Source organism: Chelmon rostratus, chromosome 22, assembly GCF_017976325.1.
Source record: "Chelmon rostratus isolate fCheRos1 chromosome 22, fCheRos1.pri, whole genome shotgun sequence".
NCBI lineage: Eukaryota > Metazoa > Chordata > Actinopteri > Chaetodontiformes > Chaetodontidae > Chelmon > Chelmon rostratus.
The window spans coordinates 3,340,336-3,366,555 of record NC_055679.1 but is presented as its reverse complement, the minus strand read 5'-3'; the positions used below and the strand labels follow the sequence as shown (position 1 = coordinate 3,366,555).

At 41.7% G+C, this 26,220-nt stretch overlaps 1 protein-coding gene across 3 annotated transcripts in view; it reads right to left on the bottom strand.

Moving 5' to 3' along the window:
- Nucleotides 1-26,220, bottom strand: part of sbf1 (SET binding factor 1) — a 58,836-nt gene that overhangs the window by 19,791 nt on the left and 12,825 nt on the right. For 2 of the 3 annotated variants that reach the window (XM_041963663.1, XM_041963665.1), the window contains exons 2-11: nt 18,912-18,997; nt 17,145-17,282; nt 16,560-16,688; nt 15,807-15,917; nt 10,713-10,742; nt 8,564-8,669; nt 7,954-8,086; nt 7,597-7,705; nt 6,289-6,402; nt 374-451 (exon numbers count right to left, since the gene is read on the bottom strand). In XM_041963663.1, the coding sequence (XP_041819597.1) occupies nt 374-451; nt 6,289-6,402; nt 7,597-7,705; nt 7,954-8,086; nt 8,564-8,669; nt 10,713-10,742; nt 15,807-15,917; nt 16,560-16,688; nt 17,145-17,282; nt 18,912-18,997 (1,034 nt within the window). The remainder of the gene's footprint in view (nt 1-373; nt 452-6,288; nt 6,403-7,596; nt 7,706-7,953; nt 8,087-8,563; nt 8,670-10,712; nt 10,743-15,806; nt 15,918-16,559; nt 16,689-17,144; nt 17,283-18,911; nt 18,998-26,220) is intronic. The other variant, XM_041963664.1, reaches the window with a different exon arrangement.

Sequence of the window (26,220 nt, the reverse complement as noted above, 5' to 3'; positions counted from 1 at the left end):
AAGAATCAAACATAAAAGATACCTCGATAGTTAGACATTAGGCCTATCAGAGCAGCAGGAGTTAGATTAAATCTGGCCACTTCAGACAATATTTTTGGTTGAGAGTATGAGCAATTTGGCTGTGCCGATAGCTTACTCTGGCAACATCTTAGATTGCAGTGATTGATTATGTTGTCGACTGAAAAGCCTCTTTGTTCTGCTGACTTTACTGGCTACATTCAGGAAAAGTGCTGTACAGAAATGGTTGGAGCTAATAAATAAAAAAAAAAACTTTTTCATTTGGTTAATTCCTCACAAAAGTGATTGCACAGTGACTTTAACATTCTTAAAGCCTCTATATGAACCTGAGACCTCTCAGAAGTGCTTTTCTTACCTGGATCTTAGGTGCTGAGGGTTGTGTGGAGGGTGGGGCAAAGGCATGATCAGCGATTTCCAGCTCTGGATCCAAAACCTGCAACAAGTATGAAGCCACCATTAATCACTATCTGACTACCTGTTACAGCTCATTCCTGAGTTTGGGTAACTCAGTCAAGACCTGAGACAAATCTAGTGACGGCATGACGTACAAACCTTTCTGGTAAAAGTGAGGATTTGATGATTGTTAACTGAATAAAAAAGACATCTGAAGACGTCAACTTGGACTATGGAAAGTGGCATTTTACACTGTTTCATGACATTTTAAAGACAAAACAATTAACTGAGAAGATAATCAGCAGAAAAATGGAAATGATGATACTTTTTAGTTGCAGCCCAACTCTAGGCTGTAGTAGCTTTAGAAGTTAAGAATACTCCCGACTGTTTAGAGTATTACAATTTATATATTTGTATATCAATTTCTAAAAAAGAGTCATCCCTATGCCAAATATTAACTTTTGATCTGTGGTCTGGCTTTTAATGAACACATACTTTGTATGTGGCATCCTCTTGGTAACTTGATGTCTTTTCAACGATGCTGTCACTTTTCGGTCAAAGTTTGTAGAAAAGTGGAAACAACTGAAACACTTGTTTGGATTGACAGATTTGTTTTTGCGCAGCTTTAAGGACAATCACTTAGACTGTGTGTGGAGACACACTGTAGCAGCGGCAACATGTCCAGAGCCCAATCAACCAATACCAGCAACAGATACTAGCTTGGAGACAGCCTTTGGTCTCAGGCCACTGAATGAAAATTCATTCGGCTAACTGTAGGGAGAGCACAGCAGCTAAGCCTTGCTTCACGTTGCTCGCCAACAATCTACAGCATCATTGTTGCCACCACCTCCACCCAAAGCAGGTTCTATCTTTCCCAGAGAGCATTTTCAAACAACTCAACAAGAAAAGATCCACTACACAAACCTCTGATCAGACAGCTTTCCAGTCCTCTCTTCTTGTGTCTTGTTTCAATGAGAGAGGTCAGTCTCGCCTATGTGAGCTGATGGGACCGGCTGATATACTTTTGGGTCTGTTTGGGTCATTAGTCCTGTGACCAGGCATACTAAGTGTGTGTGTAAGTGTGTGTGTGTGGCTGAGGACTCAGGCCCATACCCCAGTGAACTTCTTCTCTTTGACTCATTTCCAGCTCTCATTCCATCAGTGCAGAGCAAGAGTCTCCAGGTTATAAGCCATAAAGCACACAGGTCACCCAGTGACAGAAACACAAAGACGAAAACATGACCATACACCATACAAACACTACAGGCTTTTGTTAGCTCGCTTTATTCAGAGCCTTGTCATCTTAGGCATTTAACAGACGCCCCGGTCAGTGGGTCCAGCGTCTTGCCTGAGGACACTTTGACACACAGCTGCTGGACACAAAATGTTGCTGTTAGGATTGTAAACATTCGCTTTAATGAGACAGCAGTGGGTTTAGAGATCCTTCAGGGAATTCTATTAGAGTGACCAGAAACATGAGGAGGATATTATTAGAATTGGACAACGCAGAACAATGACTATCATAATCACAGGTTTCAATCTGACCACTGTCATGATGCAATTAAGTTCAAAACAACAAGATTGTTACTGATCCATGGAAGAAACTGACATCAAAGGGGTCTGGGGTCTCTTTTCCTTTCACTAAGTCACTTTGTCACACACTTTTAATTAGCTTTTGTTCTCCCAAACAAACAAAGGACATCAGCATAGATAAAAACTTAGGATAAGAAAACAATTAAAAGCACATAATTAAGATAAAAGGAGCACATCGCAAGGTTGTGCAGTAAGCACTGTGGCTTGATCTTGTGTCTGTGTGTTAGAAGATAAGAGCGCAGACTGAGAGGCTGCAGGGAAGCAGACACAGGGGGAGTAATAATGACTAATACCATTAAGGCGGACTGCTGCTGTCTGGGCATTATTTTGCTTTTCCAGGGTTATCATAAGTAAGACAATGTGTTAATGTTATGAAGTTTGGCCATAGTTGATGAGTCAAAATAATCAAACAAATTTGGTTCAGGCATTCAGGCTTCGAGCAGCAGTTTACAAAGTCTGTTCTAGCCTTTTTACTTGACGTCTGCATTTCTTATATTACAAATATTTCAAATACAGTGAGAGTCCGTGGGAAGAGCATGTTTGATTCCCAAAAATTAGGCTCCTCACAGCATCCAAATACACACTCGGCATATCTGAGGAGAGACAGAGCAGCTCCAGCCTCTCACAAATAAACACGCCCTACCCTCTGCCTCAGTGACTGTGTGACTGTCCAGTCACTCCGCAGCCAGCAGAGGGAAAACCGCCCTCTTGTTTGTGGCCAGTTTATCAGTCAGCCTTTTCATCATCATCAGCTTATTGACACAATAATAAAATAAAGTCAATCATCATGTATCACACGTGACTGCAATCACAACATCAAACAAACCACACTATTGAGGAAGGGATGACTTGGTATCAAAACACACAATGGGAAAGATTTTCCCACAAGTGACATGTGACGTGTGCAATCAAATTCACAGAGACATGGTCTGACAATGTTTGTCTGGGAGTCATTAAATGCTGTTTTAAGATGATGGTTGTAGTGTCTTTTCACAAGCCTGATGAAGAGTAACAGTGGTGGAACAAGTAAAATCCTAAATGTACTTCAAGTAAAAGTACTGGTTCTACAGACAAAGGGGCCATGATTGACATATTATTGTATATTACAAAACTGATTGTTAACACTAATGGACAGACTGAAAAGATTGCTTCTCCCCCCACGCCGTACGGCTATACAACACCTCTCAGGGAGGGCAACAAAAGCAATAATCAACACAACAACTCCGAACTCACTACACATTTACACCACAAACCATGGACGCACGCACTTTATCACACACACATCTATATGCTGGACTTCATCACACACACACATCCATACGCTGGACCCAAGTGTGGACAAACCAACTGTTGCACACTGTCATTTTGCACAAATATTTAACTGCTCAGATGTTTATCCTGTATTACAGATGTTTATCCTGGATAGCTTAGTTCTATATTTTTATTTCACTATTTTTTCTTATATTGTTATTTTGTATTGTATTTTTGCCACTTACTTGAAAGTTGATCTCTACTTGAAAGTAGTTCTTGTTCTTATTTTGCATGTCCTTGTGTTTCCACCCTTTGAGCTGCTGGAACTGCAAATTTCTCTTCGGAGATGAATAATCTCTCTATCTATCTATCTATCTATCTATCTTAAGACTTGTGCAGGACGGTGTCACAGATCACACCGGTGAACATCCAGGGCTTGGACATCAGGACTGTGGGCAAGTACAAATACTTTAGTGTTCACCTCCAACCACAAACTGGACCGGACTAACGACACAGATGTCCTGTACAAGAAGAGCCAAAGTCAACTCATTTTGGACATGGACAACCTCTCCCAGTCCCTGCATGAGACGGTGGGGGCCTTAAGCAGCTCCTTCAGCAACAGACCGCTGCACCCTTCATTCAAACAGCTGTCAGACTGTTTAACTCCAACATCATTTAACAAAGCACTGTGTTGATGTTGTTTCACATCACAACAGAACAAACCTACTGATTGCACACTGTGTTATTTATGTCAACATATGCTAATATCCATTACACCTGTGCAGCTTATCTTGTGCAATTTCATGTTTTTACTGTTATATATTTTTAGTGTGCAACAGTACAAAGATACTGTATTTTATTATTCATACTTTACTCATGTGCAATTTAAAACCCACAACTTCACAAGGCAATATTTTTTATGCTCTTTTGCATATAATGCACATAGCCTCTACAGTTGATTTATCTTTTTTATTGTCTATTTGCTCTTTTTTCAACCTGTCCTTTGTTTTCCTGATGTTGTAACAAGTTAATTTCCCTGGCGTGTGATCAATAAAGCCTTATCATATCTTAATGTGTAAGTAGCATTTTACTGTTGTAACTGTTTAAACTGGATTTACTTTTAGCTACTTTATAAATAGTTAGCTACTTTAGTTTATCTTTTTGGGAAATACTAAATAATTTGACCCCTTTGAGCCTCAAATAACTTTTGAAATGAAAACATGTGAGAAGTTTAAAGGGGAAATCTCTTTGGTGTAACTGTGAACACTAAATATCTGAAACATGACAAGGTGCCCCAGCACGGCACCGTTTTCTCACAATCCCAAAAAATCTAGGAACGACTGGTATGTGGTGTGTGTTTTATAACATATGTGTTTTATGTAAAATATGATTCCAGTAACTGCAAAATAAATGTAATGGAGTAAAAAGTACAATATTTTCACCTGAGCTGTAGTAGAACAGATGTATTAAGTAGCAGGAAATGGAGTAACTCAAGTACAAGTACCTCAAAATTGTATTACAGGACACTTTAATGGGCTGAGCATGGCCACTCTGCAAACATGTATGCTTTATTTTATCTGCTTAAAAAGGTTTTTGTTTTTGTTTCTGTGTCTTGACTTTCTGTGAATTCATCACTTCCTGACACTGACCACCTGAAAAAGAAATAAATTGAAAAAAAAAAATTGATTGAAAAAGTATTTACCCCCCAAAAGTGAGTAGTGAGCAGCCACACAGCAGCGTGGGCTTGTTGTCTTCATAATGAAACACAACCAGTGTCATAAATCCGAATGACATCGACTCTTACTCAGTGCAGTAAAAGAATAAAACACAAAGAAGTTACGTGACATGAGCGTGTTTTATGAGCGCGGGATAATTCTGTTTTTTAAAAAAAACCCACGATGTGATTTACAAACAGTCTCCTCATTACTTGTTTGTGCAGTAGTTTATAACTCTGCAGCACGCGAGCTGGCAGATCAGACAGGCAGGTAAGTGGAGTGCTCCACCAATATACCTTTCAAATACGCCTTTTACAATGTTCCCCCCTTATTCCCGATGGTGTTTTCAATGTGACTGCAATCATAATAATCTACAGTTTATCTAGTAAATTGATCATAAGCTGAGTTGAATTTCCTGCAACAATTTTCCTGTGATCTGCATACGGGAGACGTTCAATAAAATGAGTAAATGCAAATCCCAGTGGTAGGCAGGAAAGAAATTCCCGTATACTGTTATCAGTACGAGAATAAGGAAGCTGGAAATTTATTTACACAAATAAACAGAATTTCTCAGAAGGGGTTGGCACATTGCTGCAAGGGGCTGAGGCTGCAGGATGAGGGACAGTGCTTGATACAAACATCCCAGCGATGCGCTGATCTTCTTTCATGACGTCTGTGAAAACAGCAGCCTGAGATAGAACTTAAAGGAATACTCTGCAGGAATTTTGGGTTGCTGTTTGTGAAAAAGCAGTTTTCGGGACTGTGCCCACCATTTTCACTTCAGCTTCCTCTTGGATACGCGCTGCTAAAGGTCTAGTACTGGGTGCTACCTTTTCCAAAGTCTCGACAGTTATTGGCTAGGGGCTGCACACCCACTGCCCAAAGGCTGCAGCCCAGAAATGTCCCGAACACAACAAAATTAGAAGCAAATAAGAAATGCAGGCAGAGGGCAGGGTCTCTGCAGATACATAGACCACAACACACTTCTAGTGGGTCATAAGGGATGACTGAGAGGGATTATTTTTGTATGAGTCTATACATTTTTTAGGAAAATCCTGCATCCTATAGCTTAGAACAGAACAAAAAATCAAATCCACAGTCAAATTCAACTCTAGCAAAACCAAAATGAAACCTGAACAAAAGTCCTCCAAAGAAACAAGAGGAAAACAAACCCTGAAGAGCTTACTGGCATCCCAAGCTATAAATCACTGATGGGGAATTTTATTGCTTAATAGAAACCACCCACTGGACATTAATGTGATTTCCCAGTAGTGGTGTGGATTAAGGGTGTGTTCAAAACTCAGGCTGCAGCTCTTACCATGGACAGCGCGGTCTGCGTCTGCTGGAGGAGCGGTTCAGGCAGCAGGGAGATGTGGACGCACTCGGGGATGGTCACCGTGCCGCCGTCCAGGTCGGCGATGATCACGTCCAACTGAAAACACACACAAATGCACTCTTCATGTCTGCTTTTGAGACTGCTGATAAAACCGCTGGACAGATGAGCTGATTGCAGCAACTGACAGACAAACGCAGAGATGGACAGAGTCGTCTCCATCAGCAGCTGCTCATTAGCTATCCAACAACAAAACACACATTCCCATAGCACAGCAGACAGCAGGGGAGGCTGCCCAAACAATGACCTCTGACCCCTGACCCTGACGACTGCTATGCAGACTCACATTGATAGTGCGACTACTGTACAAAACACAGTGCCCCGTTGTGATGTGAGACAATGGCTCCATCAGGGCGGCACAGCAAGGCGCATGCAGCAGCGTACGGTCAGACAGGAGTGTTCATTACGCTCTCATCAGGCTTTAATAAGACAGCAGACGATTATTTTCTTTGATCGTGACATCTAGACAGTAATTATTGTCTTGTATATTGGTCAAATTTGTCTTGGCAAGGTTTGTAAAGAGTACTGTATTAGAACCTACAAAGGTAGGTTGCAAATGACCGGCTGGCAGCAGGAGCAGTTTAGTAAAAGACAGATGAACCATTGCTTATTGGGTCAGAGACGGGTTACATGAAACACTCTCATTATCAAAACTCCATGTAAGAGTAGCTGAGGGTATATGTAAGCATACAACAGGGTTCTTCATAAAGAAGTATGGCCTCCTTTTGTCCTTTTTGGGGGCAAATAAATTACAAAAAAGGAACAACATATTCAGCTTTCATTATTACAAGACTGATCACATTTCTTTCCCACAGCTGGACACTGGTAGCAGGTGTTTCAGCTTGTCTATCCACACGGTGTGCGCTTGGCTGTTTCATGATATTGGCTTGTTTGTTTATTGTCGATGGAGTGGGTTGTGTGTAGCTGGCATTTTGTGCTCCAGCTGGCTGAGTTGTGCCAACATTTCCTGCTGCTTCAGACGGCATCCCTTGTTGCTTTCTGTTCAAAAGCTTTTTTCATTTCCTCTTTCAGAGTGGCGGCCAACAATCTCCCATAAAACAATTATGGTGGGCCTTTGAGATTTCAAGATCTAACATAAAAGAAGCTGTCTTAAAAAGCACTGTAATATGGAGCACTGATGCTGTACTGGTCATCTCTGGCATCTATTGTCTCATCCAAACATACACCAGCAGTGTGACACTGTTCTGTTGTGTTGGAGTGATGAGAACCCACCAATTCTTGTGTCTCCGAGCGAAAGAATGAATTGACACCGATGATGAAGGGAGTGGGGGTGCTCAGGACCTCTAGTAGTTTCCCCGGCAGGATGGGAACGTAGGTGAAGCTGAAAGGGATACACACAAAGGAAGATATTGAGTACATCTGCTGTCAACTGTACCAATGCATTGATCCATGCTTAACTCTGCTTAAACATTAGATCAAGTGTGAATAGGGCTGCAGTGGTAACCGTGTTATGAAAATGTATGGCTATCCTGAAAGTTACATTTGCTTACCTACAGTACTGAATTCTACTGTATTAGTGTTTTTATGAGAGATGGAGATACATGGAGAGACTGAGGAGTGGTGTCACACCTGTATTTAAGGGGGAACATGATGGCAAGCAATCCTCGGCAGGCGTCTGTCAGTCTCTGGTAGCTGCTGGACAGGAACAGGATCTTATGTTCCGTCAGAGCGGCACAGAACAGATACAACACGTTCACGATACCTGAGGGAGACAAAAGCACGTACAAGGCATCACGCACAGTCCTGGACAGAGACCAAATTCATAATCATACGTTCTAAAGGTAGAAACTGTGTGTGTGTGGCTATACCGTTTAACTAGTAACCTAAGAATGTGCTGTGACTGAACACTGAAACACTCGGGGGTTTTGCTACAGGTTTGAACACCTCTATTGCTGATAGGGCACTGAACAGGCTTTCTGTGCACTTCTGGAAAATCTTAAAGATGATAAAATGCATGCACTATAGGGCTGGGTAATCAATAAAACACAAGACATTTTACATAGTTTCAGATGTTTGTTATGGGTAAAAATCTGCAGTTATGGCATGAATTTGACAAAGTTTGACAGTCGTACTGTCTTACTGCAACAGCATTAAGCAAAATCCTGACTTGGATTCACAGAAACGCTATTTGGAAATGGAACAGGGGTAGAATCACATATTATAAAATGACTGGCCGTACCGAGCTGTCTGAAGAGCTGGGCCACGCTGCTGCCACTGACAGGAAGCGAGTCATCGATGGGGGTCTGGATAACTTGCCGGTCACCAGCACCTAACGTTATAGTCCTCTATAGGTGAAGAGAGAGACGGAGAGAAAAGGATTGAAAAGGGAGGTGAGAAAACCAAAGCCCGAACGCTGTTTGTCAGAAAATCAGGCTCCGACAGCGTGGTTTAATCAGTTGTGCGCGTCCAGAGAGCAGCGTGAGTCAGCAACAGAGAGATGGACAATCCCAGAAGCTTAGCAGGTACATCACAAATAAACCACAAGCCATTCCAGCTGATCAGGACATGAATGGAGCAGGGCAGGACTCCATGCCAACGACCGTACTGCAAAACAACACCAGCACCACCATGCCGATGAGCCTTTATGGGAGAGAGACATCCCAGCACACATGGCCGGTGTCATGTGCGGGCGATTGTCCACTGCAGTCTATTGTGAGCACAAAGGGAAATGACCCTAACCCTGGGATTAAGTTAACATCTCTAACGTTTGACAATGTATAACCGCTTCTCTAGTCTGATCTGAAAAATGTTGAAAATGTCTTTTTTTGAGAGGCTACAACAGCAAAGATGTCTGCTAACTGAAAGTCTACTGTGCTCCGGACACAATACAAAGCCAATAAATATTGATTTGTGTGTGGTTTGGATAACAAGCGTATCCGGGAGTGGAAATAGGATGATTTAGACTGCAGAAAGATAAATCAATTCAGCATGAGAACAACAATTCAGTACAACTACTGCATGCATTGCAGCGCAAGATGAGGCCAAATGAGGCAAGATCATGAATGCTGAACACAGTTTACTTTGGGGACATGATTTCTGATGTATGCTAACCTATGGGACACACAACTGCACAACTAAAATCCAAAGGCTCCATCTGAAAGTGGCTGAAATGCACCCAGTCAGTATGGCTGTGTGTATACCAGGCTAGCTGGGAAGGAAAAGTGCAGCATTATTTCATGCTCTCGACAGCAGCAGGAATAGCGTCAGCAACCACAGGCGAGCTGTTAGCAATTCAATACAGTGACCCAACATCTGATCATGAGGTGAGTTCAATTCACTGTTTGGCTTTTGAGTTTTGATAATAAGGTGCAGACACCCATAGTGTGGACTTACATGGCCGGAGAGAAGACTCAGTTCTGATCAATCAAGCATCTATTTTATAAATAGTAGCATTGCTTCGATGTAGCATCTTCATCACTGTCTTAAATGCCTTCTCATAACAGGAAGCCTACAGGCTACAGGCCTCTAATGCTTGCTGCATCAGTAAACTAACAAAGTCAATAGGCTCAATCACTGAGCAACACTTCAAATCCCCTTATTCAGCATTCACAAGAAAAATACACAGATGGAATAAATGCTTCACAACACACTATAGTGGAGTTAGAAGCAGGTATAAGTGGTCATAAATGTTAAGAAATTGTGAACAACTCTAAGTCCACCTGTGGGCATTCAGACCAGGAGGCTTCTGTATAAACACATAATGAATGAATTAAGTGCGTCTTCATATGAGAACTTAGAACTGTTGACGAAAACTGTACATTAATAAACACTTATAATGCCGGTAGAGCTGCATACAACTGCATTTAAGTGTGTTATAAACCATTTATTACATGTTTATCTGCTGCTTCGGGGGCCATAAGGCACGCGCACAAGCTTGAAACAACTTCTTCTCATGTAATAAACAGACGTTTAAGGAAGCGCTCTACAGTGTTGAGAGTCCTTGGGAGGCAAAAATCATAATTACACTTTTACATGTGATTAATCTCTTGACTGATACCAAGTATAACGTGGAATCCAAATTTCACTCCTGTTGCTACTTTAAATTTCAGATCCTCAACAGAACTGCAGCGGTTGCACAAATAAAACAACCCATTTAAGCCGGAATGTCTCGTATCATGGCCACATCGTTAAAATTGAGAGGCTTGTATCAGATTTGTACTTAATATATGAATGATCAGATGTGGGTCGCATATTGAGTATGTATCAAAGCATTTTGATTGGTTCTCCTGCCACAGGAGGTGTGTGTGGATTGGCTGGGGGGAATGGTGGAGAAAAGGAAGCTCAGAGCTGATTGGTTGTGAGGGGAGAACGAAGTCAGGCTGGCGTACCAAACTCTCCTCTCTCTCCTCCTGGCCCGGCTATACAAGCACCCAGCGCACGTGCACACACACGCACACGCACACGCACACACACACACACACACACACACCCAGCAGGATAAGACACAGGTTAGAAAGAACAGGAGTGAGGGCACAGAATGCCCATACTTGACAACAACATGATAGTAATGCATCAGCATGGCAAAACAAGTAAGCTGCACGAACAATAACATCATCAACATAAACTGCAAGATGACGGCTGTGTAAAAATATGGGATGAGTACAACATCAGACATGAGAGACACTCGTGCAAAACAAAGTCAAGCCATCATTTAGCATTCGGCAGCACAATAAAAGCAACAGATGATTCATTATGTCATTTTATTTTTTAACTTCAAATAAACACAGAGAGAGAGCAGGAACAGTGCACATACTGGTAAGCTGCTCCATCACATATAACAATAATAATAGTAATAGAGGGGAAAAGATGTATGCAGATGATAGTACTTCTACTAGTGCAAGTCTCCCTCACACACACACACACACACACACACACACACACACACACACACACACACACACACACACACAGCTTCTGTCTCGTGGCTATAGAAGCTATAGAATGAGCTATTTGAACTCCTACATCCTTACATCCTCATATGTTTTTTAAATTACACTCTGACAATAATACTGGTGTGATAAAGGGATTTCCACAACTGAGAGACTTTCATTTCAAAACTGAAAACATCTGGCCACAGTTTGGCTTTTCCAACATCATTTGACTGTTACAGCTGTTAACTGTAACAGATCCTCATACTGATACTGGAAACAAAAGAGTTCCTGACTGAAATCACCTTCCACCCTCAAACTCACTGATCTGATACAATGATAAGAGGTAATGGGAAAAACCATTCACAGGCTTCATGAGTCCAAACACCTGATGAGTAACAGACAGTGGCAACGACCTTCAGCACAACTTCGCCAACTTTCAGTTTGAAGTGAATTTCTCACTGTTATGCTTTAAAGCTCTGATGTGTTGCTGCTTCATCAAATTGTGACAGTCAGAGCACTTGGCAGTGTGACAGACAGTTTCCAGAAACAGGGCCTGGAGTTCCCTCTGTCACATGAATTCACTGCAGAGGCAGATTCAAACATGTTCCTGTAAAAGCTCAATCACTAATGGATGGGAAGAGGAGCACTTGACTTTCGTCCATTTTAAATAGAAGCCGTGCCCCACCATGGGGAGATCTGACACTGACGTGCATGTACGCATGCCCGCGCACACACTCGTACTTCTATCCTTGCGAGGACACAATACATTCCCTAACCCCCAACCCTAACCTTACCCTAACTTAAATACACACAAACGTGTGCACACACATACATGCACGCACACACACTTGTGCTTCTATCATTGTGAGGACACTCATTGACACAATACATTCCCTCGCCCCTAACACTAACCCAAAATACATATATACACACACAGACACACACATGTGCACACACGCATGCATGCACACACGTGCACACACGCACGTCATAGGTTAGGTTCCTGTACAGATTGCGGGGATACCCTATGTTGTTCGAGGGGGCTCGGATGCTTGAAAACTCAGTGGTCTGTCACTTCTCTGTGTTAAGGATGGTCTTTCCTAACCAGGAGGCCACCCTGCTGCTTGGGCAACGGCCTGAAGTTCACTTCACATTAGAGTTGTGTAAAAAAGCTCAGATGAATGAATTAAGTGTTGTAACATCCTGCGGGTCAACCTGTCCCAGTCATACATTAAAAAATCGGTTTAGTTATTTCACAAGCTGCACAGCAGTGCACTGAAGCTGTTTTGAGGTGAAATAAAGGTTGAATGAATGAATGAATGAATGTCTTTTAGATGAATGTGGACAAGTCACTCCGTATAAATCTAAGCCCTGCCCTCTCAGGGCTGGGAAATTCTGCAAGTTCCCAGCTTGGGATAAATAAAGTATATCTATCTATCTATCTATCTATCTATCTATGATGTTGCTGCACTGGTCACAAGCTTTACATTCTCAGACTGTACATATGCACTTTAAAATAACGTTTAATGCTACGAGAGAAAAGGCTTTTACGGTGAGGACTAAAAAATGTGTGGCAAAGGTACCACTGTGACCCCACACAGAAATCAGAAGAAGAAGCTACTTTGTGTGGAGTTCTGACTGTAATAAGCCCGGCAGCCGGACACACTAACATTTGCAACTGACTTTAGAGCAGACAAACACACTGTTTAATACACTCCATACAGTTTTACTCTCCAATCAAGCACAAATGTTTTTAGTAATGTGCAAATTGGAAGAAAGTGTTTTGAATAAAAAAAATACAAAATAAAAAACATGCAACAAGAAAATTTATCATACACATTAACATACCCATACACAAATACAGCATGTCCTCTAACCTGTACAATTACTGTATGTTACTATTACTATATATATATTACTATATATACTAACTATTTTTACAACAGTCACAAATACAAGTCTAATGTAGGCTTGGCACAAGGCTAGAGGATTGTCTGTTTGGTGTGTGACAGTGTTGCCTTGACAATATGTTAAACGGCAGACCGGATTTCAGTGTCACGTTGCTGGAGTCGTTTTGCCGTGTGTGTTTGGGCAGAGGTTGACATTAACAGACACACTCTGTGGTAATGACAGACATTTAGTGTGGCTGATAGAAAAGTCCTGTGTGATTAAACAGTCGCAGGAATGTGTGTGTGTTTGTGTGTTTCTCGTTTCAAAGTGGTCTGTCCTCCTCTTAAGTCGAAAGAACAGAACTGTTTGTGCTCGGCTGGGCAGCGGCAGTGCAAACTCATTCGTAAGGGCCTCAACAAGCTGTGTACTTATACTGTATATGGGTTTATACAGGGACATTCCGTGTTTGTATCACAGGTATGATACAGCTCAATAATGCGACCACTAAAAACATTTCAATCAGAATCAATCAGTGTGATGGAGAATGCTGAAGGAGTAAGCTTTAAGTTTAGCCTGTGTTTGTGTTTTCAGATGTGTGTGAGGGGAGCCGCGCATTAGCCTCTGCTGTTTGGGTCTGTATGTGTGTTAATACTGATTAGATCTGATTCTCTCATTCAGACGCTGCGCTGCCCGGTAGGAGGCCATCTGCCATCCCATATGGTCGCCCAGCAACTGAACTACGACCTGCACAGCAACGGGTTTGAGTGTCTGTGTGTTTTTGTGTGTGCGTATTTGGCTGTTTTTCAAAAGTGAGGAAACAACTTGAAAATAATCAATGTTCTCAAATGCTCACTAATAGCTGCAACAAATCAGGTCGACGACAAACATAACAGAAGAAAAAAAAAAGACATGAAATGTTTGAAATGATTAACATGATCCTATGGAAAGTGTTTGATCACAGAACACACAAAAAAGCAGGTCAAAAAAATAGCTTAGCGCCATCAATCAGGCATGATTTGAAATGACTGCAAGAAAGAACACATTCCTTAAAGAAAAGAAAAAAACTCCGGTCTGTTTGATTAACAGAATCAATAACATTCAGCTGGTTGTTGACTGGTGAAGCTTGCAGAACGGTAAAGTTACCTGGAGACAGGCCAGCAGCCAGTCACAGGCCAGGGCCTGAGGAACCTTGTCTAAACTACAAACTGGGGACTCATTTATCTGTAACACAGAGGAACCAGTGTACAGTAGAGTGCACAGAAATGACACACATGGGTTATAACATCTGGAAAGCACAGTGGGAGCGTTCAACTGATGTGCATTCAGAGAAAATAGACACTTCCTACCGTATGTGCACCGTGGGCATAATTGCCACTTCCCATTGCACTTTAATATTTAGTTTACTTGAACAAATTCATGGTTAAAAAACAGAAAGAAGTCACTATTTTTTGGAGGTGAGATAAAAAAAAACACATGGTTCTTACAGAACATATGAAAAAATGTGCAGAGAGAAATACTAACACAAAATGACACAATGATAAGAAAAATCCATTAAATGTAATGAGAAATAAGCACAACCAAAATGTGCTCTCAAGCACACACATGCTGTCGTGCATGCTCACACCTTATTTGTGTATACTGTGCTGCAATTTCAGCATGAAGGGAAAACACTGTCGCTCATTGGGGGACTTATTCCACACATCGAGCAAGGACACAAACGTAGTACTTGCAAAAAAAAAAGCTATGGAAAAAACCCCTGAAGCCTGGCTGCAAGTATTAAGTTTGTATTTGATACGTTATGTACAAGGAAATACTTGTTTGTCTGGTTATAAATGGAAGGATTGCTGTTTGCCTCCACGTCCATTATTGCTTGCAAATTGTGATGATTTCGTCTACAGCTGTTAAGTGGCGCTGATCATCCACAAAGAAAGCTACGTGTCTCACAAAGCTTTGAAACGAATGATTCCCGGTAAGCCCATAGCAATGAAAATTAATTGAATGATGCTAAAACGTCTACACTAAAGAGTGTGCACAGGACTGCTGATTGAGCTGTATATGACACTGCAGAGACCTGCTGTAAAACCAGCACAATGAAAAGGATTAGTGTCATTTCAAAACTCATGACTCTGTAGCTAGTAATCAATAAATCATCCTATTATGAATGCACAAAGAAATGTGCAGGCATGTTACAAGCCCTTCTACATGTGCATCACAGTTTTGCACGCATAAACACTGTATATGGATGAAAACATGGTTCAAACCTCTCCAACAACAGCTACTATTTCTCTGTTGCACCAATAACAAGGATGCAAGCTTAGCAGTGCCAGCAGTGAGAGCCAGCTGTCGATACTGAACAGGGTGCTACACAAGCAGGCTGCACCAAGCTCTACTTCTCTACACTGTTAATTGCCTGAATAAGCTGCGCTTCTGAGCAAGGCATGGGGTAACATAAGGAGTGTATACCACCAAGCAAAGCCAAAGAGTAATAGCAGCATAAGAAAAGAGACTCAAGAATGGTGTCACGGTTTATCCTGACCCTTGGTGAGCTGATCACAACAGCTTTAGTCCAAATGACATCAAATCATGATCTTTGACTTTTGCCTTGGGAAGGCAGTGCAGTTTGTGCAGGTGTGAGGAAAGAGATGAATGATCAGCAGTTACCTGGGAGCCTCCAGCAATGGGGATGACACAAGTGAGGAGATTTCCAATCACCGTTTCCAAGGGGACAGACAGGCCATCTACATGGACGGTGTAGATCAGACCCAGACAGTTCTGTTCAGTGAAGAGGGAGAGACACAGAGGTCGAGGTTCAACACGCCACCCGGCCACATGAAGACAGCAATAACACAGTATTTACAGTAAAGGAATGGCTGTAAATTTTAGTGCGTCTATTTACACACGAATTAGAAGCTGCATAACAGCAATCCAGCAATTTGCATTCATAGCAGGGGGGGCGGTGTAGAAGGAGCAACATAGGTCCAGATAGGGTGGAGGTTGTAGTGAATGGTGACCTTTTTTTTCTTTTATTGCTTTAAAGACTTACATGATTAATTATTTCCAGTTTTCAGATGCAGTTTTGAAAACACAACTACTTAGTAAGGTTTAGGAAACGATCATGGTTTAGGTCCAAACAACATTGTTGGCTACTGACAACTATTCCTAAAAGAAAATTCAATATCATACCGTAAAGCTTTTATCATTATAAGCTATTTGTATTAAATGCCTATTTATCTAAAATAAAACACCATGTCACAAAATGTATATTAGTAAAATAATGTTTACCTTGTAAAAAAGCAATAACACCTATGTTCAGTACTGTATTTTAGATGTTTGTGTGTCCCAAATAATGAGCGAAAAGCATCCACAAAAGGTGCATAGCTCGCAGAGTATTTGCTTTGCTATTGCGTGTCGTACCCTGAACACTTCGGTGTAGTCCAGTCGAGACACCAGCACCAGGCTCTTGGGGGCAAAGACCTGAGCTGATTGGACGACGGCCGGCTCCTCATCCACCTCGTCCACCTCGCTGGTCTCGGCTTTCGGCAGCTGAACACAGAGAAAGAACAGATATAACTGCGGTCACATCGAGCTGAGATAAACACTCACTCACACTTAAAGAACATATTAGATAAACGTAGTGCACGCTAATTTCTTTCACTCCAATGAATACATAAATTATTGCTCACCCAGCACATGTACCAAAACGTTTCTGCCAGCATTTTGATATTAGAGCTTTTCGTACATAGATATAAGCTCTGACGTGCAAATTCAAAGATCATTTTTGAATGTGTCAGGATGATTTCTTCAGTTTTAAAGTAATATCTTTTTTAAAGGATGTAAATGGCAAAAAGGATTCCTGGGTATCAGGGTGTCATGTGACAGCTACACCAAAATAGCCACACAGCCCAGTCTTGTGGCCTAAATGGGAAGCCAGTGAGGGATCATGTCATTGTTGCTGCACCAGCAGCAACCAAGACGCTGCACAGGTGTCATTTGTCTCACCTGTGAGTTGTCCAAGCCCTCCCAAAAGGTGAAGCAGGCACAGTAGTGACGCTCGGAGTTGATATCAGTCAAAACCGCTACAAAGAAGGATGCAGGCTGCCGCTCGGGAACCAGCTGCCAACCGCTGGGCTGACAGAACTACAGAGCAGGTGGAGGAAACGAGAGAGGTGAAAAGGTGATGGCAGGGTTGGTGCCAGAGGGAAACGGGGAGAAGGAAAGAAAGGGGGGAATAAAAAAAAAGATTAGTGCACATACCAACCTGGGTGACATATCATAGGTCACATGTTCTTGCAGCACCTCAGGGTGATTCATGCTGGGCTGGGCTACCATTAACACAACAAAACAGGTTCTGGAAACTTTCCATCTGCTTAAATAATATGGCGACACCACCAGAGCTGTGACTGAACCATGTGGAAAAACATGGAAGCATATTTTGCTCTCATGTCTAATCACAATGTAGTTCATTTATTAACGCCCCCCCCCCAATGAAAATCAAGTTTTTCACCATGTTAACATGTCCATGTCGTGTTTTTACAAGATGCATTATGAGCAAAATAAGCAGTGGCACAATAAAAGTCTCTCAAAAAGAGATTGAGACAGCCAGGTTGTCATACATAACACAACTGAGGAGCCAATCCTGTCAACTTGTGGGGTGGGGATGTGGTGAAATGAGGGGTAACAGACGAGAAGCCAAGTTAGCTAAGTTTCAAGATTTACTTTTTTTTGCAAAGTTCCAAAAGGAGAAACTTCATGTCTTAGCATAGAAAGAGAAAATCCTTGAGCCAAACATCAAGAGAAATTGTATGTATGCACTGAGGAAATGGATCAGATGACTGATTGCGGAAGGTTTTGCTTTCCTTTGAGCTTTTTCAAAGTTACAGTATGTCATTTTGAAATACATACTTGCAAAACATGAAATGCTAATGGAGCAATCAATACTGCCACAGTGTTGACTCCAGTGAGCAAACAATAGAGAGTCAATATTAAGTGGGGTTTTTTTTGTTAAGTTTGACATTTAGTATGTTAATGCTCATTATTCATTAAGTTGCCTGAATGGCTTGATGTGAAGTTGGCCTATAACTGGCATGTGGAAACATGTTATAGATGCCATTTTATGGACTCCAGTTGATTTAATCTTAAGTCAATCTCCGCCAAAAGCATTCATGAAGGAATTTGCAGTCATCCGTTTCATATTTGATTCAAGGAGAGGATAAAATGTTATCCAGCTGACCTTTATATCAATGTGTGAATCTATGCTCACTCAACAGACCTGACAACTAACCTGCAATAATATTAAGGATACAACAATTTGACTATTTCTGCCCCAGTACTGATGTTATTGGTGCTCTTTTTTTTCCAAAAATAAATGTCGCTGTGAAAAACAGATAAAGGTTAAGCTACAAAACAAAAGCAAATGCAGAAAATGTCTAAATCTATAAATAACCTGGACCTCAGACAAACCACAAAAAAGTTTCATTAAAAGGCATAAAAGTTTAATTCAAAATAACATAAGTGCTGACTCCCCTATTTCTGCTAAAACCTTCCAACAGACTCTAACATTTAGCAAGCCCCACAAAAGCACATCTCATCCAGTGCGGAGTGTGGCGAATGCATCGATCTCTACTATAAATACTGTTAATCTGGCAGTTAGCATCTTGCTCTAACCACTGAGCCGCCTGGGGGATTGAATCCCTAACCCTGACTGGGCTATGTGTCTTGTTGAAGCCACTGAGCTACACTGGAACATGTCTGTAAGTGTCAACTTACCAGCTCTATGCCTTGTGGGAACGGGCTGTCCTCCCAGTCTTTCTCAGGAAACCGCTGGAGAATGCGACCTTGACCTTCACCCTCCACTGTAGAGAGACACGGAAAGGGACGAGTACAGAGGTCAGTCCATGTTCCTTTAAACAAGCTCCTTTGAGTTCTTCTAAATCATATCTGCATGCTGATGTTTGTGTTTTATCATCTGTATGTCAGCATATAAAGGAACTATTCTATCTAGCTATCGCTAGCTAGCGCTATTTTCAATTAACTGATTCATCAGTGAAATTTGTGTGTGTGCTGTTTGGTTGGGAATTAGAGAGCGGCGCTGATATATATTCAACAAGGACCTATGACAGCTTTTCTGAATGGGTCTTTGACAAAGGTAGGGTAGCTGTTTCTGCTAGCAACTTAAAACACACACAACAGTAGCTCATTAGCTTAAGTATTTTATTGCTACTTGACACCTGTTTCTTCAGGTTACATAACACCTGTCTAGCACATGGCCTAGCAGCGCTACAAAAACGTAAACAAACTGGTAGTCCACCATTGTTGCTTGAGGCGCAGGCTTATTACACAAAGCACCAGTGGGCATGCACAAATTGCGATGACGATGTCATAATTTCTCCAATGTTGTACAAGTACACAAAACCGGCACCACAAAAGGCGTTTTCAAACATTTCCATTTCAGTGAACTAAAACTCTGTTTGCATGTGGACCACAGGCCAAAACATATAGAGGAAAATATTCATTTTCAAAATATCCATTTACATGCAGATAAGACTTAAGTATGAGACACATCTATTAGTTACAGCTGCTTTCATGCGTGGATATCATCAAAGGCCAAATGAGTCAATATCTACATGTTAAACAGTAGTGATATGTGTTAAAATGCACATTTGCTACTGGTTAATGAGGCCATTTCCACTGTTGGCCAGGGCCTGGCTCATCACAGTGGCACAATGACACAGCAAAGGCAGACTTATGTAACCACCACAAGCCTGTCTTTGAGCTTAGTTCCATCTAAAGCCCTGCAGGCTGCTTAATGGCAGCATTCATCCGCACAGAGAATACACTTCCCAATACAATTCCTACCAATGCAAAGGACATAAATCCAGCATGAAAAGGCAACAAAACAAAATATCATCCTGTGCTAAAAAGGAGAGGTTTTCGACCAGCGTTTAGACCAAACCTGGACGGCTTGGACTAAATGCTGCCTCAGAAAAAACAACAGAGCCAGTGGGCCTTTACCAAGGGAACTAAAACAGAAGCACAGACACAGAGACAATACACAAACAGAAAGTAGGCCAGCTCCCAAAACCCACAAGTCATCCCCTCTCCCTTGCAAACCAGGGCTATGTGGATGCTTGTGGGAGTGGTGCTCTGGGATCAAGTAATCAAAGACAATGAGTTAATTTCCTTTTTTTTTTAGAGGTGACTGGCCCTAATTCCAGAGCCGCGACCTGCTCCAAGTGTTCTGGCATCAAACGAAATCACTGGAGCCTGGAGAGGGAACGCCATGAAGAGTTTCAGTTCTGTAGCTTGGTTTTTCTTTTTTTTTTTCTTGGTTTGCTAATTTCCCTGAAATAAGCAGAGCTGAAGCAGAAAAAGTGTTTTATTCCACATAAATAGGCGTCAGTTAATTGGGAATCGCAGGCCCAAAATGCTGAGTGCCACGTGGACTTGCACATACCGGTCTGTCTGTAAGACTATGCATCATACCACAACTAAGTGTGAACAATGAAAACAATTTGTCATTGGTGCCATATGAACTGCAAATAAGAGCAAATGCCTAATTTGACTGAAGTGAGGACTACATAAAAGTAAGTATATTTAGACGAATTTACACAACAGGGCTGCAAAGAGCTCAATAGACTGTCATATAATAATTATTACAAGAGGTGAAGATAATTCACAGGATGCTGGTAGAAGGGACTGACTTTGTTATGACACCTACGGTAAGAACATGTGACTTAGCCAACCCTCTTCGGTATATTGTGATGAATCATCTGGTGCAGTGTACCATAGCTGATGCATGCTGGGACTTGATGTAACCTTCCACCTACTTCCACAGACACTGATTTGAAAAAGCAGTGCACATGTCACCTATTGCAGCCTTATGTTATGTTCTCAAGCATTATGTTGTCAGTGGATGACAAGAAGTATGTCTGCAGGGAGGAACACACACACAGATACACACACACACACACACATTGAAAAAACCCACACATTCACAGAGTGTCAAGGTGCAAATTGAGGCGGGTGCAGAGATACTATCAGCCAATAGTGAGGCAGGGTGGGGACTATTCAGCCAGGTAAAGCAGGCCATCCTGCAGGTGAGGGAGGAGTGTATGAACAAACTAGAAAATGAGTCTGCTGGGAGTGACACACAGGCCTCACAACCAGACACTAGACACACTATACTCAACCCCCCTGAGCCACAAGCTAAACCCAGCCCACTCCTTGTGCTGGGCTGGTTCACTGGAGGCAGGCCACAAGCGAGAAGTGTCTCCTCGTCACAAGAGGTTCATTTTCACTCTGATCCTGTGATGTTAAGAATATGTGCATGTATATGAAAGGAATCTATAGAATGTAAACAAGACTTAAAGGCTTCCAATTGACTTCATGAAACCAGCAATTACACAGACAAATAAGAAGGCGCAGAGCGAGATAGTGGCTGTGCCATGGCAACAACTAATTACAACCGCTGCATATTTCAACTACAACACAACTTTCAAATTAGTTTAGTCAAACAAAAAGAAATGACAGAAAAAGACAAAGATGTTTGCATTTGAACTTGGCGTAGCTGAAATCACAACGTGTCCGTTTATGACAGTACCAATGTGAATGCTGCCAGACTCTGTAGCCAGAGTGCTGACTATTGTCTTTGTTATTCTGATCTGCCAGAGACCAGCTCCTTTCTGCTGTGTTGTGTTTCGGGGGTTCACTGAGTTGGACGCAGAGCTTTAAGCAGTGGTTATAGTCAGGGATCGTCCCACAAGCAAAACGCAAAACTCCAAACATTTTTCTTTGGGGAAAGAAGCAGCGGCTTCTTTTACTTAATCTTAAAAATTATTCATCACCACCTCAGTATGGGGTCACCCGCAACTGGTCAGTTATGCAAAGTTCAATAAAATCTAGTTTTTGTTTTGAGGAACCTGAATCATGTCTGTTGACACCAAGCTTCAGACGGTCAATGATCTAGTGTGGGTTACTATTAGCAGAGCACACTTGGAGTCACAGTGTTCGCCAGCTGACAGCAGTCTGAGAATATTCCTAATGCGACTTTGGAGCATGCGGCCAGCCTTGGACGAGCTTATAAAACTGAAATAAAATTACAAGTCTGTAACCTCTCATTTAGGGCCTTTCTGGGCTAATCCTCTAGGCAACAAAAAAAAAAAAACAAAAAACGAAAGCAACGTCTGCAGTTGTTAACACTTTCTGACGAGAGATGCAGCAGGCAGAAGGGACAGAACAAACAGTGAGCTGCGAGTCGGCCATGCTGCAGCTGTAGCTCCACATCAACACAAACCAATGCCAGATCCAGCGTGATGCAAACAATGACTGAAACCAAACTGAGAACTTTGATACAAATGTTTGCTTTTAATGCTAACGCTTTGAATAGGTGAATATTTCTGCTTCAGGAATGTTTCTCCAGGAGGAGCAGAAGCTCACTTTGAAATCGCTGAAGCACTGCCTTACGTAGTGGCTTACGTCTGTTTGGCGAGGCTAGCTGAGATATGGGCAGCTATCACACAAGTCAAGGGTTTCACGTGGCGAAAAAACGAATTCCATATTTATAGATAAAGAGGCTATGTCAAGAACAAGCTGTATGACATCAATACAATCTCTGAGCTCCTATGGTCAGTGTGTAAGGGATGTTTGTGGTTTTCTAAAAATGAACTACCCTTCAGCTTTTATAAGTATAGTTTAGTTCTAACACAAAGTCTGCTTTCTTCTCTGAGTGCCAATGCTGCCTTTACACTCTCACTGCACAATTATTTTACACCATACTTATTTATTAGCATTTTCAAGTTTTGCATAATTGTTAGGACTTGCAACTACAAATGAACAGGGATTTGTGTGACATCTCAACTGTTTGGGCCCGAACAGTGAATTTCATTACTGAACAAACGTTTTATTGTATTCACAGGATCTAATTAACGCTACTTCATCACTCATTCAGATCATTCAGCAGATGAACTGATCCGGGATCGGATAAACACCACAGCAGCTCGGTGTTTCTTGTATTTGACAGTACGTGTGTGTACGAATGGCTGGAGTCGTTTTTCCTCGTAGCTGAATGAGACAGACAACAACGCTCGTTTGCAGCTTCAGCAGCAGAGAACGAATCTCAACCGTGCACATTCAGCAGTGATCAAAGCCAAGACATTGTGTGGTCCCTTCACCTGTTCTAACATGCTGGTTTTGATTTCTAGTATATACACACCCACGTCTTCATTAAAGATATGGAAGTATTACAGGTGGGATGTTATATTTCATACAGGTCTTATAAAACCTGTCAACTCTAACTGAGGTACATACAAACCGAATAAAAAGCAAGATCTACCACAAGAGATCGACCAGGATACAGGCCTGTCGGGACTGCTTTTTGGGATTCATTACTGTAGCTGGAATGTGTCTTTGGCCGTTCAGACTGCTTGGATCAAACTACCCGTTATTAAATCAAATTTTTTCCAGCTCCTGCAGAAATACTATTGCGTGTCACTGGACTGATCCGCTGTTTGTTGGCGGAGCAGTGTGCTATCAAGCACAGCGGGGTCTACACCAAAACCTGATGACAACTGCATAAACACCTAACCTCAGGATGCAAGCTTTGTCCTATGTTTTACGGAGAAAAGTAATAAAAGTCCTGTATAAGCAATGAAGTCTTACTCTGGGAAGTATCCGTGGCAACACAGCTGCATTGAGCTGGTATGGTGGCCTGCAGGACTCTTTCTAATGTCAGAAGCAATAAAACTGCTGCCTCCTGTCATTTCATTATATACATCTACATTTTATATGTAGCCTATGCCTTGACAGTTTGACAGACAAGCACTGAGTGCAAACACAGCTAATAATGGTGAAGAAAATGTTTAAACAAATACCACTAATTGTGTGTATATGATTCTGCAACATCACTGTGAAAGAGACAAGGTGCTGTGCAATACGCACACACACACACATACACACACACACATGCACGCACATACAGGTTACTTGATTACAGACATACACACACACACACACACACAAGACTTAATGTGATTACAGCTCCTCAATCATTGCTCAGTAAAAGATGATCATGTCTATGTTGACAGAGATGGTTCCCCCGGCACTAGCCCCCTGTGTCCCTTTCAAAATTTCCCAGAGGGAATTTTCTAGTTTCTCAATACTGTGCTCGGAAATAACGTCACAGGTTAGCTGTCTGAAGTGGACGATGATGGGAAATCACTCAGACATCTGTATGAGAAAATGATACTGTTTCACATAATGATAATGTGACAACGAAAAATGTGATTCATCGGTTATTGCATTCTGTGCTGTATCAAGGCGGTTATTAGCTTTCATAAGAGTCTGACAGGTTGGATGTGGACTGCCTAACTATATTTTTCCTGCAATGCCAGGTAAAAATTTGCAAAGCCAGGCTGTATTTGAAACCGCCTGCTACACAAGCAGTACGTACTGATTTGGTTAATACATAGCATGTAGTATGCAGTACATAAACAAAAGCAAAATCTGTAGTAAACCAGAAACTGCATGCTGCAAAATAAACCAATTTAACAGTTTCATACTGCATACTACTACAAAAACAGTATGCATAATGTAGCATAGACTGCTTACTGTACCTGTGCATGCTGCAAAAGTCGGTAGTATAATAATGTGGCTCTGCACTTCTTCAATGTCTTCAACCTCATATACACTTGTATGGCATGGTTTTATTTTTCTGAATTTCCTCAAGACTTCATATCAAACTGTCTGATTGTGATTTCAGTTTAGACTATCAAAGTCTCCCGCAGGTTGGCATTTGGAAGCTGTGGCATTTTTACACAAAACTAGCATCTTATCTTGAATCAAGCACTTTATTTCACTTGGACCACCCACTGATGTTGAATCTGTATTCCTCTGATCATCAAACTAATTGTAATTTCCTTTTAACCACAATCATACAGGCAGGGTAGATGTATGGATTTCCCAAACGTCCACACTGGGTGTGTGTAAGTTCTAGGTGAATTAAGCTTGAGCTCTGCAGAGAGTGCTGCTGTTCAGGCAGCAGTGAGTCTGCAGGCGTGACTGTACAACAGAGCTGCGGATGATGCAAGATAACAGTTTCCAATCAGCCTGCTCTATCAGTCTGTGGCATGAGAGAAATGTGAGACGAGTGGAGTGGCCTTTGCAAGGATGTGACATGCAGCTATCAGCTAGACCTATTTCACAACACAACAGGTTTGCGACTGGAGGGCTATCACTTTCATTTTGATCGTCATCTCTAAAACTATGCTGTTGCAAACTACACACCATGGTCCATTTTTCTGCACAATGTCTGAATGGCCAGATCGCCTTTGCATCCTCCTTCCGATTTAGACGATATTCTCCAACTGCATACTGTATATCCTCAAATCTCAAACTCAGGATATGGCCATGAACTCTGTGTGTGGGTTTCCATGATTGCATCTTACATCTATTTTCTCCTGGAAAGCCCATTTATGCACGTCTTGCTGCAACAATAAAAAAAAATTAGCCCTGTTGACTTCTCACAGATCTGCTCCTTCATTCTAAAAGCTCATACAAACACTGTGCGTACTACGCTCATCATCTCATGCCCTCATTTCCAACAAGGGTAAATGTCTCTAAAGTTATGACAACAAAAAGTATAACAAAAAAGGCATTAACAAGGAAAAACTGACTATAAGTCACAGTGACTGAGAGCACCGCAAACACAACAAACTACAGTCCTGAAAATCACTACCGAGCTGAATTTACACCTCAGACAGATTTGACAAGAGAAAAACACTCTAGGCTATGAGGCTACTGCACTATATTACACATTGTTTATGTTATCTTTCCACCACATGACTTGGAAGGAGTGTAATAGCAGGGCTGGGCAATTAATTGTGTTTTATTTTCTAAAACGATTTTGGCTTCCATTGATTATGGAAACAGGAACAACAATACCTGAGACAAAACGAGTATTGTGCCGCATTCTGTTTCACAACGACACTCATTTTTTCTTCTATTATACATCCAGCACACCTCTTTTTTTACAGCAGTGTGCGTTCACCCCTCCCTAAAAGCCCAAACTCACTTTCGGTAA